This window comes from Cetorhinus maximus, chromosome 11, assembly GCF_964194155.1.
Source record: "Cetorhinus maximus chromosome 11, sCetMax3.hap1.1, whole genome shotgun sequence".
Lineage (NCBI taxonomy): Eukaryota > Metazoa > Chordata > Chondrichthyes > Lamniformes > Cetorhinidae > Cetorhinus > Cetorhinus maximus.
In genome coordinates this window covers 44,540,421-44,557,602 of record NC_135889.1, presented here as the reverse complement: position 1 = coordinate 44,557,602, position 17,182 = coordinate 44,540,421, and the positions used below count along the sequence as shown (strand labels likewise).

General features: G+C 43.4%; 1 protein-coding gene across 2 annotated transcripts in view; it reads left to right on the top strand.

Moving 5' to 3' along the window:
* LOC144686547 (inositol polyphosphate 1-phosphatase-like) overlaps positions 1-17,182 on the top strand; it is a 70,505-nt gene that overhangs the window by 26,637 nt on the left and 26,686 nt on the right. For both annotated transcript variants that reach the window (XM_078551874.1, XM_078551875.1), the window contains 3 exons: positions 832-1,065; positions 6,101-6,161; positions 12,619-12,819. In XM_078551874.1, the coding sequence (XP_078408000.1) occupies positions 862-1,065; positions 6,101-6,161; positions 12,619-12,819 (466 nt within the window). In that variant the 5' untranslated portion in view covers positions 832-861. The remainder of the gene's footprint in view (positions 1-831; positions 1,066-6,100; positions 6,162-12,618; positions 12,820-17,182) is intronic.

Below are 17,182 nucleotides of genomic sequence, written 5' to 3'. Positions count from 1 at the left end.
TTCCTTGGAAAAGAGAAGATTGAGAGGAGATTTAACAGAGGTATTCAAAATCATGAGGAGTGTGGACAGAGTAGATAGGGAAAAACTGTTCCCATTGGTGGAAGCATCAAGAACAAGAGCACACAGATTTAGGGTAATTGGCAAAAGAAGCAATGGAGACATGAGGAGAAACTTGATCACACAGTGAGTAGTTAGGATCTGGAATGCACTGCCTGAGAGTGGTGGAGGCAGATTCAATCAAGGCATCCGAGAGGATTTGGATTATTAATTGAAAAAGGAAGGTACAGGGCTATGGGGAGGAGGAGGGGAAAATGGCACTTGGTAAATTGCTTGTTCAGAGAGCCAGAGAAGACACGATGGGCTGAATGGCCTCCTTCTGTGCTCTAATTATTCTGTAATTCCATGGTTATCATTTTAGTTTCTTTTCCAACTGTGTTATTGATTTATGGCAAATGTTTTCCACAGTAATGCCATAGCCATAACCATAGTAATGGCACCCCCAAAGCGAGTAAGTACAAACGCCTTGGTTCAATTATTCCCATAATCACCTATAATGTACCATGCTAATGGAAGCATACATTATGTTGATGTTGCCATTGGATCTAAAGACATACGAGTTTTCATAGTTTACACCAGAGAATTTGGCTGCCTTCCAGGAATCAGTCTTAATATTGCAAACTTCTTCAAACAATTCAACCACATGTGACTGCTTCAAAGTGAGTGAATTCTATATTTTCTGAGTAATGTGTACAGATGAGCATGCCTCTACATGTAGACAAGCTATGCTTTATCTGTAAGTAATGGCAGTTTTTGCATTTCTTTTCATTCTAGGTGATCACACATTGACATCCGGGTTTCAAAATGTCTGAGTTTTTGACTGCCCTCGTCTATGCCTCGGAAAAGTCTGCAAACATTGCTCGTGCCTGCAAGCAAGAGGAGGCACTCTTCCAGCTGTTGGTACAGGAAAAGAAAGGGAATGAAAAAAATAAGAAATTTGTTAGTGATTTCAAAACACTAGCAGATGTATTGGTTCAAGAAGTAATCAAACATGACATTGGAAAGAAAGTAAGTGCCATGAACTAAAAAAGCAAATAAGAGCATATTTGTTCACAATGCTGCCTTCCCTTTCTCAAAATAGTTAGTCTGAATCTGGACAGTTGTGATGTCGCCACTATTCTATTGCTCAGTTAGTACACTGGCTATTTGTATTTTTTCTTATGAAAACAGAACGAGCATAAGTTTGGGTAGGAAGCCTCATATACTGATTAATTGCTACAGAATATTAAAAACATCATAGCTTTGAAATAAATGCATCAGGTCTCTCTCAGCCATGGTGATTGGCACTGGAATTTTGGGATTTACTAGGATTAATCTTCTTCATACCATTTTACGCTAGAACAATTGACCACCTTCTGGATTTGGCTGTTTATAAAGGCCGTGCTCAATTTGAAGTGCTTCCATTCCCATTAAATCTGATGCCATTAGCAGGAATACTATTTGAGGAGATGGGCAGGCAGAAGGAATACCCGAGCAATGTGGGGTGGCTTAATTTTTTTCTTTCCTTTTATTATAGAAATTATCTCTCCACCGTGGCATGACTGAAAGGTCATCTTGTGGGAATTTGTGATATGAACCCCATCATAGTGTGCACAGAGCATTAGCAGCTTAATGCGCTGTGAATATGTGCCAGCAGCCACACGCTGCACTATTAACTGAACATTGGCCTTCAGGCATTATCATTATATTCCAGAAAATAAACTCAAGATTCTAGTGGACAAACTCTTGCCATTTCAACAGTTGTTTTTATACGCTGGAATAGGCAAGCATTGTAATATTGATAGACCCAATACGTCTATCGAGCACCATTTTCCTGTACGTTTTCAGAGTGCAATGGTGGGATGAAGGTCTACATCCATAAACACAATGGCATTGGAAACCTGTGGACCAGTAGCCATGGGATCTGTATTGCAGTTGCACCTAACTGTGAACTCTGCTGCAGAGAAGAGTATTGGGGGATGAGGTTGGGAGGGAGGGGTGGGCGGGGTCACACAATTTCAGTTCCCTCCAGTGGAGGCCCAGCCACTAGGGCTACATCTAGGGCATCCACCATTAGTGAAGGCTGAATATTGCTTGTGTTGGGAGGGAAGGGGGTTTACAGCCTCCCTGCTCCCACTAAAATTGGCAGCTCCCTTGGAGAAGGGAAAGTTACATTTGTATTCTCTTCAGAAATTCAGGCCTCAGTCCTGGCCTAGACTCTCCCAGTTGACCCAAGAACCACCATTAGGCCAACCAATTTCACCAAGTGTATTTGTGCTCACCCTACGCCAGATCTCTCTGGAGTCCAACTTAGGAGCCCCTGCCTCTCCAGATCCTGCTTTAAGTAAATGACAATGTTTGGGGTCAGTGGATTTGTTTTCCCTAACAAGCCTAAACTGGCTCTCAACTCCAGCAAATTTCCATTCTTGGCTGGCCTGGCTCAAACAAGACTGATTTTCAAGTTGCAGGCTAAATTATTAGTAAATAAAAATTAGTGCAGTGGTAAAGATGAAAAATGTACCCAATAGGGCGGAACATGACATTAATCTGTACTTGTGTGTTTCGTTAATGAGTTGAAAGGTGTGAATTCAGTTAATGAACACTTTAAAACTGGACACAATTATTTGATTAATTCCTGAGTTCATGCAAGCAAGGCTGTTTGCTTCAAGGAATGGAGGAATTTTCACTATAGGCAGCGTGCATCAGCATCAATCGTGGACAGGTCAAGGGTAGCAGCAATTGCCAAATGAGGCTCTCATTGTTTTATTTCAAAATTTCCTTCAGCCCAACCTTGGGAAGCTTATATTCCCTACACCAAAAGGCACCTGGGACAGAATTTTTGATTCCTGTCGAAGGCGGGACCCGAGGTGGAACATGGCCAGGCGAATGAAGTGTCCTCTTGGTGACAGACTGGGAGGGGTGGGGGAGCAGCGTTCCATGCCACTAAGGAACCCCTTGTTCCCAGCATGGCTATTGGACCACAGATGCGGCCACTGGCCATCCAATACAGGATGGTCTTTTTAATGTGAAAATTTTTAACTGCTTTTCAGAGAGAACCCCCATTGTGCAGTGCCTTCTCTTACCTGCTTCCACTTTGGATGGTGGAGCTGCTGATGTATCATTGCTGGAGGGTCTCTTATTGGCTCTTAATGATATATCAACTATATCAAGGAAAGGTGATCTCATTCCAAGTCAGGATGGTGTGTGGCTTGGAGGGGAACTTGCAAGTAGTGGTGTTCCCATGCACCTTCTGCCCATGTTTAATTACATGCAGGTGGAGGACATTAATTAGGGTTTCACCTGAGCACATATAAAGAGATACTTACTGAAACTGTGGTGTGGTTGAGTTCAGAAATACATGTTGGTAATGCTCCACGCTACAACTAAATGTATGACTCAGTAAATACTGAGGCTGCAGTATCATCCTTTGCCAAATGGCTTTCTGGAATAGAACATTGGCCCTCCAGCATTGGGAGCCCAACCATTGATCCTAATTAGACAGCTAGCTCGCTACCTGGCCACTAATTGACCATTTCTACAGAAATCACATAGGATGTCTGACGCTGATGTGATTCGGGGTAGGACATAGAAATTTCCGCAATGCCGGGGCCCTGATCCAGGAATGAGATTTCTGCCCCAGGAAACATCCAATGCGATATTGGCCTCGGACTATTTTCAGGCTCTAGGGTGGCTACCTTAAACAGGTATTAGGCACCTGGAATATGCTGATGAGGGGCATAACATGAGTTTAAAAACTCCTTCAGCAAAATTCATCAGCTGTGAGTTCTGTGCGGGTTTTGGTGGGATTCTTGCTGTCTAACTATTGGCCACCACTGTACTTTTTTTATTATCTTCATGTGAAATCTTTGCATTATTCTTTTCACGGGATGTGAGCATCGCTGGTTGGGCCAGTATTCATTGCCTACCCTAATTGCCCTTGAAAAGGTGGTGGTGAGCTGCCTTCTTGAACCGCTGCAGTCCATGTGGTGTAGGTACACCCACAGTGCACAGAGTTCCAGGATTTTGACCCAGTGACCGTGAAGGAACAGCGATATAGTTCCAAGTCAGGATAGTGAGTGGCTTGCAGGGAAACTTACAGGTGGTGGTGTTCCCATGCATCTGCTGCCCACGTCCTTCTCGGTGTTCGAGATCACAGGTTTGGAAGGCGCCGTCAAAGGAGCTTTGGTGAGTTGCTGCAGTGCATCTTGTAGATGGTACACACTGCTGCCACTGTGTGGTGGTGATGGAGGGAACGAATATTTAAGGTTGTGGATGGAGTACCAATCAAGCAGACTGCTTAAATCTGGATGGTGTCAAGCTCCTTGAGTGTTATTGGAGCGGTACTCATCCAGGTAAGTGGAGAATATTCCATCACACTCCTGACTTGTGCCTTGTAGATGGTGGATAGGCTTTGAGAAGGGAAATCATGTTTAACCAACTTACTGGAGTTCTTTAAGGAAGTAACATGTGCTGTGGATAAAGGGGAACCAGTAGATGTCCTGTACTTAGATTTCCAGAAGGCGTTTGATAAAGGTTATTGCGGAAAATCAAAGCTCATGGTATAGGGGGTAACATATTGGCACAGATAGAAGATTGGCAAACTAACAGGAAGCAGAGATTAGGCATAAATGGGTCTTTTTCAGGTTGGCAAGATGTAACAAGTGGCGTGCCACTGAGATCAGTGTTGGGACCTCAACTGTTTACAATTTATATAAATGACTAGGATGAAGGGGTAGATGAAGGGATGGTTGCCAAATTTGCTGATGACACAAAGATAGGTAGGAAAGTAAGTTGTGAAGAGGACATAAGGAGGCTACAACAAGATATAGATTGGTTAAGTGAATGAACAAAGATCTGGCAAATAATGTGGGAAGATATGAAATTCTCCATTTTGGCAGGAAGCATAAAAGAGAAGCATATTATCTAAATGGTGAGAGATTACAGAGCTCTGAGATGCAGAGGGATCTGGGTGTCTTAGTGCACGAATCACAAAAGGCTAGTATGCATATACAGCAAGTAATTAGGAAAGCTAATAGAGTGTTATCATTTATTACAAGGGGAATTGAATACAAAAGTAGGGAGGTTATGCTTCAGTTATACAGAGCACTAGTGAGACTATATCTGGAGTACTGTGACAGTATTGGTCACCTTATTTACGGAAGGATGTACATGTGTTGGAGGCAGTTCTGAGAAGTTTTCCCAAACTAATACCTGGAATGGATGGGGTGTCTTATGAGGAAAGGTTGGACAGACTAGGCTTGTATCGTTGAGTTTAGAAGAGTCAGAGGCGACTTGATTGAAATATATAAGATCCTGAGGGGTCTTGACAGGGTGGACGTGGAGACGACGTTTCCGCTTGTGGAAGAATCTAGAATTAGGGTCGCTGTTTAAAAATAAGGGCTTACCCACTTAAAAATGAGATGAGGTGAAACTTTTTCTCTCAAGAGGGTTGTGAGTCTTTGGAGCTCTCTCCCTGAAAAGGCAGTGGAAATAGAATCTTTGACTATTATTAAGGCAGAGGTAGATAGATTCTTGGTAAGCAAGGGGGTGATAGATTATTGGGGGTAGGTGGGATGCAGATTTGAGGTTACTATCAGATCTGCCAAGATTGTATTAAATGGTGGTGCAGGCACAAAGGGCTGAATGGCCTATTCCTGTTCCTTGTTCGTATCTGATATGTAAGTCAGGAGGTGAGTTTCTTGCTGCAGAATTGTAATGCACAAGATATTATTTTGTTGGCAGGATAGGTCCCTAATCTGTCCCTTTAAAGCTACAAGCTCGAATTGCTGTAAATAACATACACTGAGATTAGTTAAAAAATAATTCTGTTTAGTTAGATATTAATATTTGAATGCTTGCCAAGGTGAGAAAAACAGTCTTCTCTTTTTATATATGTTCGACACTTTCAACAGTGGAATTGAAAGTGTGATGAGCACACATCAGCATTCAAGACTATTTTGGATATATAGGGATGTCTTTTCTTTTTTTCCCTCCAAAGTTATATGTTAATCATATCTCTTTAACATGTTGCCAAAAAATTTGCCTTTAACAATCAATTATTCAGTTTCCAGGGCTAGAAGATTATATCTTTGGTGAAGAATCAAATCAATTCACTAACAGTCTTGGTAAGTATAATTATAAGTTCAAACACAAAAAATCAAAATCTTTAGTGACAGTATCAAACTAGGTAGATTACTCCATCAGCTTGTGGAATTTGGCTGTGTGCAGTGTGACTAATAAGCATGTTGATGTATGCTTGTCAACAGTTTTACAGGACCTTTCATTTAAAATTGCAAAATTAAATAGAATGGAATTTACTGCAAAATTAACGATAAGTGAATGACAGAATCTCTTATTGATGTGTAAATCAGCCAGAAAACTGGTGAACAGGAGATCCCATTAATTGCAAATTACCACAAGTTGCTGGCCAATTTGCACCTGTCTGAAGTTAACACCACAAAAACAGCTTTTCGCCCTTATGTTGTTGCATTTAATTGTCCAATAAATTTGGCATAGAAAGTTAAGTTCATTAACTAATTGCTTAAGTACCCTATTGACAACCTCTCTTGTCCAGAAAGCAACAATTCAAAGTGTGGACTCTCATTCCTTCAGATAGTGAATTGTTGCTGAAAAGTTTAAAAATGTCAAATTTTCAAATGATTTTTTTTCTTTTCTCCCTCTTTTAATCCAGTTTTTTCTTTTCCTCTTTTTAATTTTCTATCTGTATCTGTATCTGATTTGACATTAAATTCCCCTTCCTCCCCAGTATCCCCTCTGTTTTTTCTCAATCCTTAAACCACATTGTTTAAGGAAATACACTGTTTGTCCCATTGTTCACCAAGGTCTCAGTGCCCTTGTGAGGAGAATTCCTGTACCCCACCCTGGGCAACACATTCCTGAGCTGTGGCCAAATCCCCTGGATTACATGCCCCTGATGTGTAGCTGTTCAATTCCCCTCTTTTAGTTCTTAAACATTGGAATTACAAGATGACACACCAATACCAGAATTTGGCTGCAAACCTGTTCTCAATGTTCTTTATTGAGTAAAACCACAAGAGACAAAATTTACTTACAGTGCTCAGGTATGCTCATTATCACCCACCCGGTCAGTCTTCTGTTGGTGAAGCAGATTCCGTGGAGACCGTGACCTGCCAAACTCTTCTTTCTGCGCCTGTCTGCAGATCAGCTGTCTTCTTTCTTCTCCTTTCTTCTTCTGTTCTCTCTCTCTCCTGTCCTTCACCTTCCCTGGCTTTAAACTGACAGGTTTTTATACTTTGCACCTGGGTTCCTTTCTTCATGTCGGCAGGGTTTCGAGTGGCTACAGTCATCTAATCAATTGGTGGGTGACCTTGTCCATTGTGGCCACAATTTACTGTGGTCTAATTAGTTCAGCAACTTATGCCCTTGGCTTTGTTGATTATTTATTATAATAGGGCACAATAATGGGGTGGAACAGTATAAATATCAGTATTTGATCATGCTAAATGGTTTAGCAATGTCCCTTTGTTCTGGAGTCAAAGATCCTTCTGCAGTTTGCTGAGGTCAGCTAAATTATCCCCAGGTCAATGACCTCTTACAATCCTCCCTTTAATATCTTTTCTCTCGTAGAGAAGGAAATATTATCTTCGGTCTCTCCATCAGTCCTTCTGCCGATCGTTTGAGCAATTAGTGAGCGTACCTTTCCACCTACAATTAAACAAAATTTACTTTTTCCTCTTTGCAAAGCTTTTACTTGTTTATGCAGTTTAGCTTTGGCAATCATATTTATAGCGACGTTGTAATATTAATAAATACATAACTATAACCAACTGACTGACAACCAATATATGCAAAATTATCCGATCCATGGTAGAACTTCAAAGTTTAAGCCAATATCCCTCCATGGAGGTACATAAATGTAATCAATTCCATTTACCAGATCCAGAGATTTCTGTTCCAACTCGTAGTAATGTTGTTTTGATGTTTTAAAACTGTCCATCAATTCAGTATAATGCTCAAGTAATAGAGGTACTTTGTAACCAAATTGCGGTACATAACTCTGCAGTTCTGATCCTGAGATCGGACTATTTACAATGATGTTAACAGCTCCATGGTAATGTAACAAAGTGATGACCATAGGCCCAATTTGAGCACTATATTGGGGATGCATACAGAAGGTTGGGTTGTTAATGGCAAAAATGGTTTTTCCATTGTGCTTGAACGCCATCTCCTGAGTTGTTAAACAATAGATGCCATTTCCAAGATATGAGGTCTGTGGCCTCACATGGTTATCAGGGGTAACTTCCAATGAGCAATTAATAGGTACAATCCCATTAAACCCACATGGTCCTGTGATGTTTGGAATGGACGCATTATCATACTATCTTCTGCCTGATGACACCCCTCTATACTGATGGTCATAATTTCCCCCTTTATCTCCTCTGCATAATTTACTGTGTGTAGGTATTTCATAAAATACCCATTGTTTTTAATCATTCCTATATTTTACAATCAGTACAAGTCCAGGTGTACGTGCTCTTTGGGTACCACAGGCATCCTTAACATGATTCCAAAGATCTTAGTTCGTGCCTTCCTACACTTTATGGGAAAGGGGTAAGCTTCCGTGGCGGCTCACAACTGGCATGGGTTCAGCTCCTGATCATAGAAACTCAAGGCTCTCAAATGATTATCTATCCATTCTGCAACTTGCCCCATCCTTTAACAGCTGCAAGTTTTCCCGTGCCTGCTCGACCAGCCATACATCACACATACACCATTTTGTGCTGCCTCAGCAGACGTATTTTTATCTTGGCTGTTTTCCCAATTAATTATTTGTGACATCTTTTCCAATTTTCTAACTACTTCCTGCATTTGAATAGTTATTATCTGATTCCCCCTTAACCCATCTGTTTTAGTTGGAACACATTGCTTTAATATTTCCTGGTCTGCATGAGTTCCAAGTTTGCCTCTTTCAACAGTACCTAATGATTAAGAAGTTCTCATCAATCATATGGTTACTTGAACACAAGATTCTACTGTACAGACAAAGGAGCCTTGTAAGCTTTGTGACCTGATTCCACTGTCTATGACTAAGTGTTTTGAACAGTGTCTCAACACTGTCCACTGTTTTTTGGAGTCTCAACAAGTTCTCTAACAAGGATCCCTGTTGGCAATAGCTGAGCTGTTGAGTTTTGCTAGAGCTCAGGCACAGGTCAAGGACAAGACTGGTGCAAGCTTAATATTGTACTTTCTTTCTAGCAGTTCTCATGACAACCCAATGACAAAATGCTCCACAATAAGTATATCTACTGAGTGGCTGAGCCATACTAACAATGCTGAGTTAGCTGATTCATGGCCAGGAGGGCATAGGGACACTGGAATTAGCCTTAGTGACCCCCAGGATTACTATGATGAATGCTTGGCTGAAACCCCTAGAGATGTGTGTGCATGTGATTGTTGGACAAAGGCAAGACCAGAGTTGACTGGGAAGCCCTCTGCAGTTGAATAGCACCTTAATGCTTACAATAAAGGCTCACTCTTGACTCATGGTCATTTGATTCAGGCACCAATTTAGAGCACAACCTCTGGCTTTTCACCTCCCCACTCAGAATGTACTGCAGCCTCTCAGTGGCATCTGGACCCTGACACCAGAGAGGCAATATACCATCCTAGAATCATGTCTGCAGGCATAGGAACATCTTTATGAACCCCTGACTATGGAATCCCCTATTATTTATGCTTTTCCAATCATCATCTTCTCACCAACCACCACCGCCCCCCTCCCCCTCCAACCCCTGCCCACACAGCTAAGCCATCTATGATGCCATGGACTTAGCACTGGCTGCACTCCCCAGAGGAACTATCACCCTTATCAGTACTCAGAACTGATTACCATTAGAGAGTGAGATGCACTCAAGATTCTTGCAGTGCCTGCCTGGTCCTCCTTGACTGTTTGATTGTCACCAATTCCCTCTCTGCCTGTTCACTCTAAAGCTGCAGGGTGACCACCTCCAGAAATGTGCTATGCAAGCAGCTCTTAGCTTCCTGCATGCACCAGTGATACCAGCTGCTGTTCAAGCTCGAGCTCCGCTAGCTGAAGACTCTTCCTCTACGTGTGGTTGTCCAGGATACTAGAAATATGCTAGAGTTCCCACATGGAACAGGATGTGCATTTCACAGCACTGAGATGCCCTACCACACCTCTATTTACTAAACTATTAAACAAAATTAAGAGAAATTAGCTTAAGATTTCAATAAACACTCATCAACTACTTACCAGTCAGTTATTTCCCTTGTGCTGACACCACTTTATTTTATTGGTAAGTTAACTTAAATGTTTTACTTAACCGTTATTATCTATATATCTCAGATATTTATTTGATTAAAAAATTAGGAACTCTTTAATATTACTTCAACTTTAGTCTCCTAGATCTGATTAATAAGTTAAATGTATGACAAATTATACAATGTATAAAATATGATAAATGTATGTATTTTATCAAATTGGCCTACTTTTACTGGCTTACATGGTCAGCCTCACTTTTTAAAGCACCCCACTCCTAGACTGTGCGACCACTCTGCTGTTGGCTTCGCCCTTTCTACCTCTCTGCTTTTCACCCTTTGTTGAAGTATAGTTTTAACAAACTACCCTTAGTGCAACACTCAGTATTTCAAAAGCAATATTCTGTGGGTGCTGTAAATCTGAAATAAAAACAGAAAATGCTGGAAATGCTCCAAAGTGAATAAGTATCTGTGGAGAGAAAAGTTGGTGTTCCAGGTTGATGATCTTTCATCAGAACTGGGAAAAGTTATAAATATAATAGGCTTTAAGCAAAGGAAAGGGGTGAGAGTGGGTTGCAAAAGAGCAAAAGGGAAGGTTTGCGGTAGAGTGGAAAACAGGAGATATTAAGTGACAAAAAGGTTTGTGGTGCAAGGTCAAAGGGTGTGGTAATGGGACAAATAAAGAAGCAAAAGACACGTATAGGTGAAGTGTGAATGACAGAAAGATGAACAGCTGCTGCCCGAAAGCAAAGAAAGAGAAAAAAAAAGATGGTAAAACCAAAACCTGCAAAGAAAAAGGAAACAAAATGAGAGCAGAGGTTACAGCCTGAAACTGTTGATTCAATATTGCGTCCAGAAGACTGTAAAATACCCAATCAAAAGATGAGGCACTGTTCCTGGAGCTTACATTCAGTTTCAGTGGAACACTGCCGGAGGCTGAGGACAGAGAGGTCAGTATGAGAGCAAGTTGGAACATTAAAATGACAGGAAATCTATAGTATATCAACATTCATTTGATGCATTTTGCTTTTACTCCCATTATGGAAATATTAATGGACAGTGTCAGCAGTGGTTTAGTTGGCAACATTCTTACCTCTTTGTCAGAAAGCTTTGGGTTCAAGTCCCTCCTTCCTTTGTTAGTGCTTTTTAAATTATGGAACCTTTGCACTTGATTCACAAAATAAAGATAATCTGGTTTTAAAAAGGTAAAGCTTGATTTCCCCAGCATTTTTCATGGCCTAATAACATCCCAAAACACTTCATTATGAAATAGTTATGAAAATTGGTTCGTAGGCAAGCATGGCAGCCAGTTTTGCATAGCAAGTGCCCACAATGACAAATGAGATAAATGAGCTTTCAGTCTGTTTTGGTGGTGTTGGGGGAGCCAGGTTGCTTTGGACAGCAGAGGAACACCCTGTTGTGCTGTAAAAATTGCGTGGGATCTTTAACAACTATTTGGATAGGCAGAAGGGACCACCTCATTCAAAGAACTGTACCTTTTATTAGAATACATGTAAACACAGTGCTCCCTTTTTACTCCACTGAAGAGTTGGCTTAGATTGGTGTACCCAAGTCATGAAATGGTGCTTGAGGTCATAGCTTTATGACTTAGAGGCAAGAGCGCTACCATTGAGCCAAATGAATACATGGTACACTACATAAGTAAAGACTGTCCTGTGATTTACACCATGATGTAAAAAACACTGCTGTCCTACCATTCCCCTACCAAGAATCAGCAATCTTTAAGCTGGTGAAAATATTGTTGTCGCACCACCTTGAATCAGTGGAAGTCAGCTTGATTCAATGTGAATCACAGGAACATCTACAGGGCTTGCATGTTCTAAAGATACAAACTCAGGGAGCTGTTCAGGAAACCAGAATTTGGCACTAGGATTTGTCATCAATATGGAAAAGAATAAGGTCTACCCACCCTTTCCGATGCCCGGGAAGGTCATACTCAGGGATTATTATTGCATTTGATTTGCTGCTAACATTGTCACTTCTGCACTGAGTGATTACCATTGCTTCCTGTGAGTTGGTAAGCTCTGATGTGCTGATTCTTTGATGGACCATCAGCCAATTACCACTTCTTTTCCCAATTAAGGATGCTTAGAGGTATTTTTAATTTGTCATCCGTCTTATCATGATGAAGTTTTATTCACAAGATGAAAGGACTTGTGCCCTGGTGCTGTTTCTTTCACTGCATCACGTGACTTCTGTGTTTAGCACATTTCAACCTAAATAGAATTCAAAATAGAATAAAAATAATTAGCTGAAGATTCCTGCTGTGTTGAATACTAACTAGTTTTATTTCTGTTAAAGGAGAGAAGATCAAAGTCAAAGTCTGTGCAACAGAGAGAGAAACCACAGAGCTGCTGAGCAAAGTGCTGGATGGTAATATGACAGCAGCCAAACAATTGGCCAGGATCGTTCATCACGATGTCTCCATTAAGGATCTTGCATTGGAGAAGGTGAAAGTAGATATTCCCCAGGATACCTTGGCAGTTTGGGTAGATCCAATAGGTACGTCTGCTAATGCAAGTAAAATATAGATAAACTGACGAGAAAAATAACATGCAAGAACCTTAAGTAAATGTATCGGTTTAATATATTTGAACTCCGCTTTGGAATGAGAGTTATTTTAATTTAATATTAAGGAACAATGTGATGTTTCATTTTTATTAGAATACTTATGATAATAAATCAGGATTCCAATTGGCTAAGTGTTGTAGCATAGCCACGCTAATTAATTTAGCCTGAAAAACTTTCAGAACTATATACAAGTCACAGGCAGAGCTAACATTAAGGCAGCCCAGCCACCTGTCTTGGTTTTATTTCTGTCCTGAGACTGGAAATGTTGGCCTGTAAATTTGCTAAAATAAGTATATGATATTGCAATTGTTATGATGCCCCTGGAGACCAATAACTTTTAAAAAGAAATTCGATCTTCCAGTTAATAGCTGAAAAAAAGGTCAAGATTTCATGTTTTAAGACATTTATTGTAACAAAAAACTAAAAGCACAATTGCATAAACACTAGCTTTGGAGGCAACTTATTCTTTAAATCACAGAATGGAATACCCCACATCTTATCTTTAGCCCAACCAGAAAAATACCCTTCATAGATTTAACTAAAATTATCCTTTACATAGACATTCAATTTTCTCAGAATCAATCCAAAATGATTCCCGAGGCTTTATTCCTGTCTTTTGTTTCATGACACTGTAAAACCAGTTTGCAATTGTCCGCTCATCCTGTCAGTGGCGGGCCACAGTTCCCGCGCCACACGTCAGGAACTTCATTGTCATACATCTGCATGTCATTATAAGCCCAGCTCACCGGAATCATCCTCCCACGTCAAAATTTACCACCCATATCAGCGGGAAGACACAGAACGCATCTTGACAAGTGTGACATGCCTAAGTCGGGACTTCCCATCAGGGTCTTTCTCATATCGCGGACATCCAAGGAGCAGAAGATACTGGAGCCTGAAAGCAATGGGACACTGGAGGAATGTGCATCGCATGCTAAATGGATTCTCATTGACATGGCTCCACCGCAAAAAAGCCCATGGAAGGTGTCGGTCACTGGTGAGCGTCGGCTTCGGAACTTCACTGTCTTGGCCATGGTCTGCAACAGCTGATCGTCCAGGGGGTGGAGAGGAAGATGTAAGTTTGATTGGGAGAGGAAGGTGTACCAGTGGGGTGGTGGGAGAGTAAGGTCTAGATTTGACTAGGAGGGGAAGGTGTTTCAGGGGATGAGGTTGGATGGGGGTGAATGAAGGGGTGCTGGGGTGGTGAGGTTGGGAGGGTGGAGGGAGTATGAGGGCAGGAGGGTGTAACAGGGAGAATATGGCAATGGGGGAGGTACATGTAAGGGGGGGGAAAGATGTAGGGGAAGGACTTCTGGGGGAGGAAGGAGTTCGGTGGGGGTGGGACTGGGGTGAGGAAGGAGTCCAGGGAAAGGAGTAAGGGTGGAGGAAGGAGTCCAAGGGGGGAAAGGAGTCCAGAGGGGCAAAGAACAAGGGGAGAGGGATGTCCAGGTGAACATGCAGGGGAGGGGGTCTGTGGAGTCGATGACTGCCACCTGGGGAGCGAAATGAGGGTGGTGTGGTAGGAGGGAATGGTGAGAATGAGAGAGGGCAGAGTTAGCTGGTGGGGTGGGAGGGTGAAGGTCAAGGGTATCAGTAGAAGGGATGGGAAGGGTGGTTGGTGGGGACTCGGAGGCAGATACGGACCCTGGGGGTGGGAAGGAGGAGGTTGGGGAGGTCAATTTGGATGATGGGTGGGGTTTTTGGGAAGGTTCACCTGGACACCCTAGAAAGAAAAGGGTTCTGTGGAAGGTGGAAGGTGATGCCAGGGGGTCAACAGTGATGGGGGAAAGGATGGGGGAGCTAAAGGCAAATGTTACACGCAGCCTGCTTCTACAACTGAAAGTGAAAGGAGGCTAATGTTAGGTGGGAAGAGGTGCTGATGGGAATGTGATCAGTAGGTGGTGGAGATGCAGGTCAGCTCACATGGACAACTGAAAGAGAACCCCAGCAGGCAGCATTGAAAATGCTCAGGACATTGAGGTGAGTGTGATGAAGGAAGGATCAGCGTTCGTGAGAGAGTGCTTGCATGAGTCTCTGAAAGGTCCTGCCACACACGCACACTTCTAGAATCACTCGTGGGCCGGCTGCATACAGCTGGAACAGCTAGCGTGAGGGGATGCAGTGGGAAGACTCGTGAAGCCTGTCAACGAAACTTGAAGACACCATTGCACATTATTCAGTGAAAGAGAATATATTTTCAGATTATATAGTGACACAATGTGTTTACCCAGCAACTAATTGTGATCAGAATTTCTTAACTTTGCTAGGTGTAACAACTCTTGGGGCTGGCCAGACATCCACAGGAGGGGTGGAGACAGCCTGTGCAGTAGTTGGCCCTGTTGCCTCTGATGACTTCAGCGTGGGTCTTCTGGAGAGCCAAGGCCTGCGGGGCCCCGGCTTGCTTTGGCTGTCCTCCTGGGGGCCAGCTGCCTCCTCTGCAGCGACAGAGGACGAGGCTGAGGGGGTCATAGGTAAAGGGGACTCAGAGGGAGAGGACAGCCTCTGAGATTCCTGAGTGGATGACCCAGGGGTGTCCAGCAGGTGCCCGAGGGCCCCGGCCTGACTCCTTGAGGGGAAGGAGCACCTGGAGGGACATCGAAGTGCCTCGTTTCCCTCTCACGTTGCCACCGTAGGAAGCCATCTGTGGCTACCACGATGAAGTGCAGGTCAGCATACATCTCCACCTGCTGCTGGATTAGGGTCTCCATGGTGTCCGCCATCCTTCCCATGGTTCACATGGAGACCTCTATGTGCGCACATGTGGGCACCACTTCATCAGGGAGCAGGCGGATGCACTCCTCCGATTCGCATGTCATTTGGTTGGGGCTTCCAGCAGCCCTGCGTGATGTTCCCTCACCTGCTGACTCTCCACAATGATGGAGACTGCTACTGCACTTAGTGCAAATCTAGAGGCTCATCATCAGACTCAGACCTCACAGATACCTCTTCCCCAGCAGTCCTCTAAGTGCCAGGGAGCTCAGCTGAACCTGCCTCCTCCTGCTTTGGACACGTGTGTATGCAGTGACTACCAGGTTGTGAACCCGAGCCTGCTCTATATCTAGGTCCCACCGAAGTGTGTGTCTCTGCGCTGGTGGAGGGTGTGGGTAAGCGCTGTGATGGGCCTACCAGGCTGCTTATTTCTAGCTCTTCAATGGAGGAGGTGTCCTCTTCACTGGAGATGAGGACCTGGAGGGACTGGCTGGCTGAGGTTGCTTGACAGAGCTCCCTGTGAACCAAAGTAAAGATAATTAATGCATGGCACCCGAATCAAAAACAGGAGAGAGAGCATTCACAGTTGCGTTGAGAGAGGGATGATGTGGTGCAGGATCGCTGCTGACCTCACCGTCACCGCAGGCACAGTCCCACGTCCTCATCAGCCAATGCAATGGCATACTTCTCAAAGTGAGTGAGGGGCCTAATGTGGACCACTCCACCCCCGGCCTAGGACCTCTCCCTGCTGTTGTCAGCCAGATCCTCCTGCATGAAAACAGATGGAGAGGGTGAGCAGGGCACATGGCACTGCGTGGAACGTTTGTGTGGTGAGCAGAGCTATGGACGGGATGAGGATGCGAGCTTGAGAGGATATGAGCCTGATAGAGATGTGAGGGTGTGTGTGAGAATTAGTAGTGTTGTCCCTTGAGGTATGATATCCCTGTGGATGTGTGATGGGTTTGTGAGTGTGAGAGTTGAGAGCAATGAGAAGAGTGACTTGCCCTTGTGGATCGGAGGAGATCATTCATCCTCTTTCAGCACTGGGTGGCTGTCCTATTTTGCAGGGCATTGGCGCTGACCACCACTGTCAATGCCCCCCATGCTGGATTTGTCACCTTGCTTACTGGCCTACGCCCAGAGCGGGGGTAGAGGACATCACGTTGCAGTCTTGCCTTTCGGGGCCATGTTTTCTATGCAACAGTCCTGGGTTGGAAGCACTGAGAGGTGTGCACGTGGTCGCACTTTAGATATGGCATGTGGCATGAGGTAGCGGCGAGGTGAATTGGAGGCTGCTCAACAGTGAAATGGCATGTTTCCCGGGAATGCATGATTAATGTGGCGGGATTGGGACAATACAGCCTGAAAAGTCACCATTGCAGCTGGTGGGTAAAACGTTCTTTTTCCTGCCCGCGACCGCACTTAGTGCAAATCTAAGACAATTCCTCCCTCAGTCTCCACTGTTAACACACAGGCTGCTGCTATTGCATTAATATCTTGCACCCTCTTCCAGTAAAACAATTTAAGCCTTCTTTTGATCTCTCATAATCAATCCACCCTGACTTATTGGCAGGTAGACTTCAGA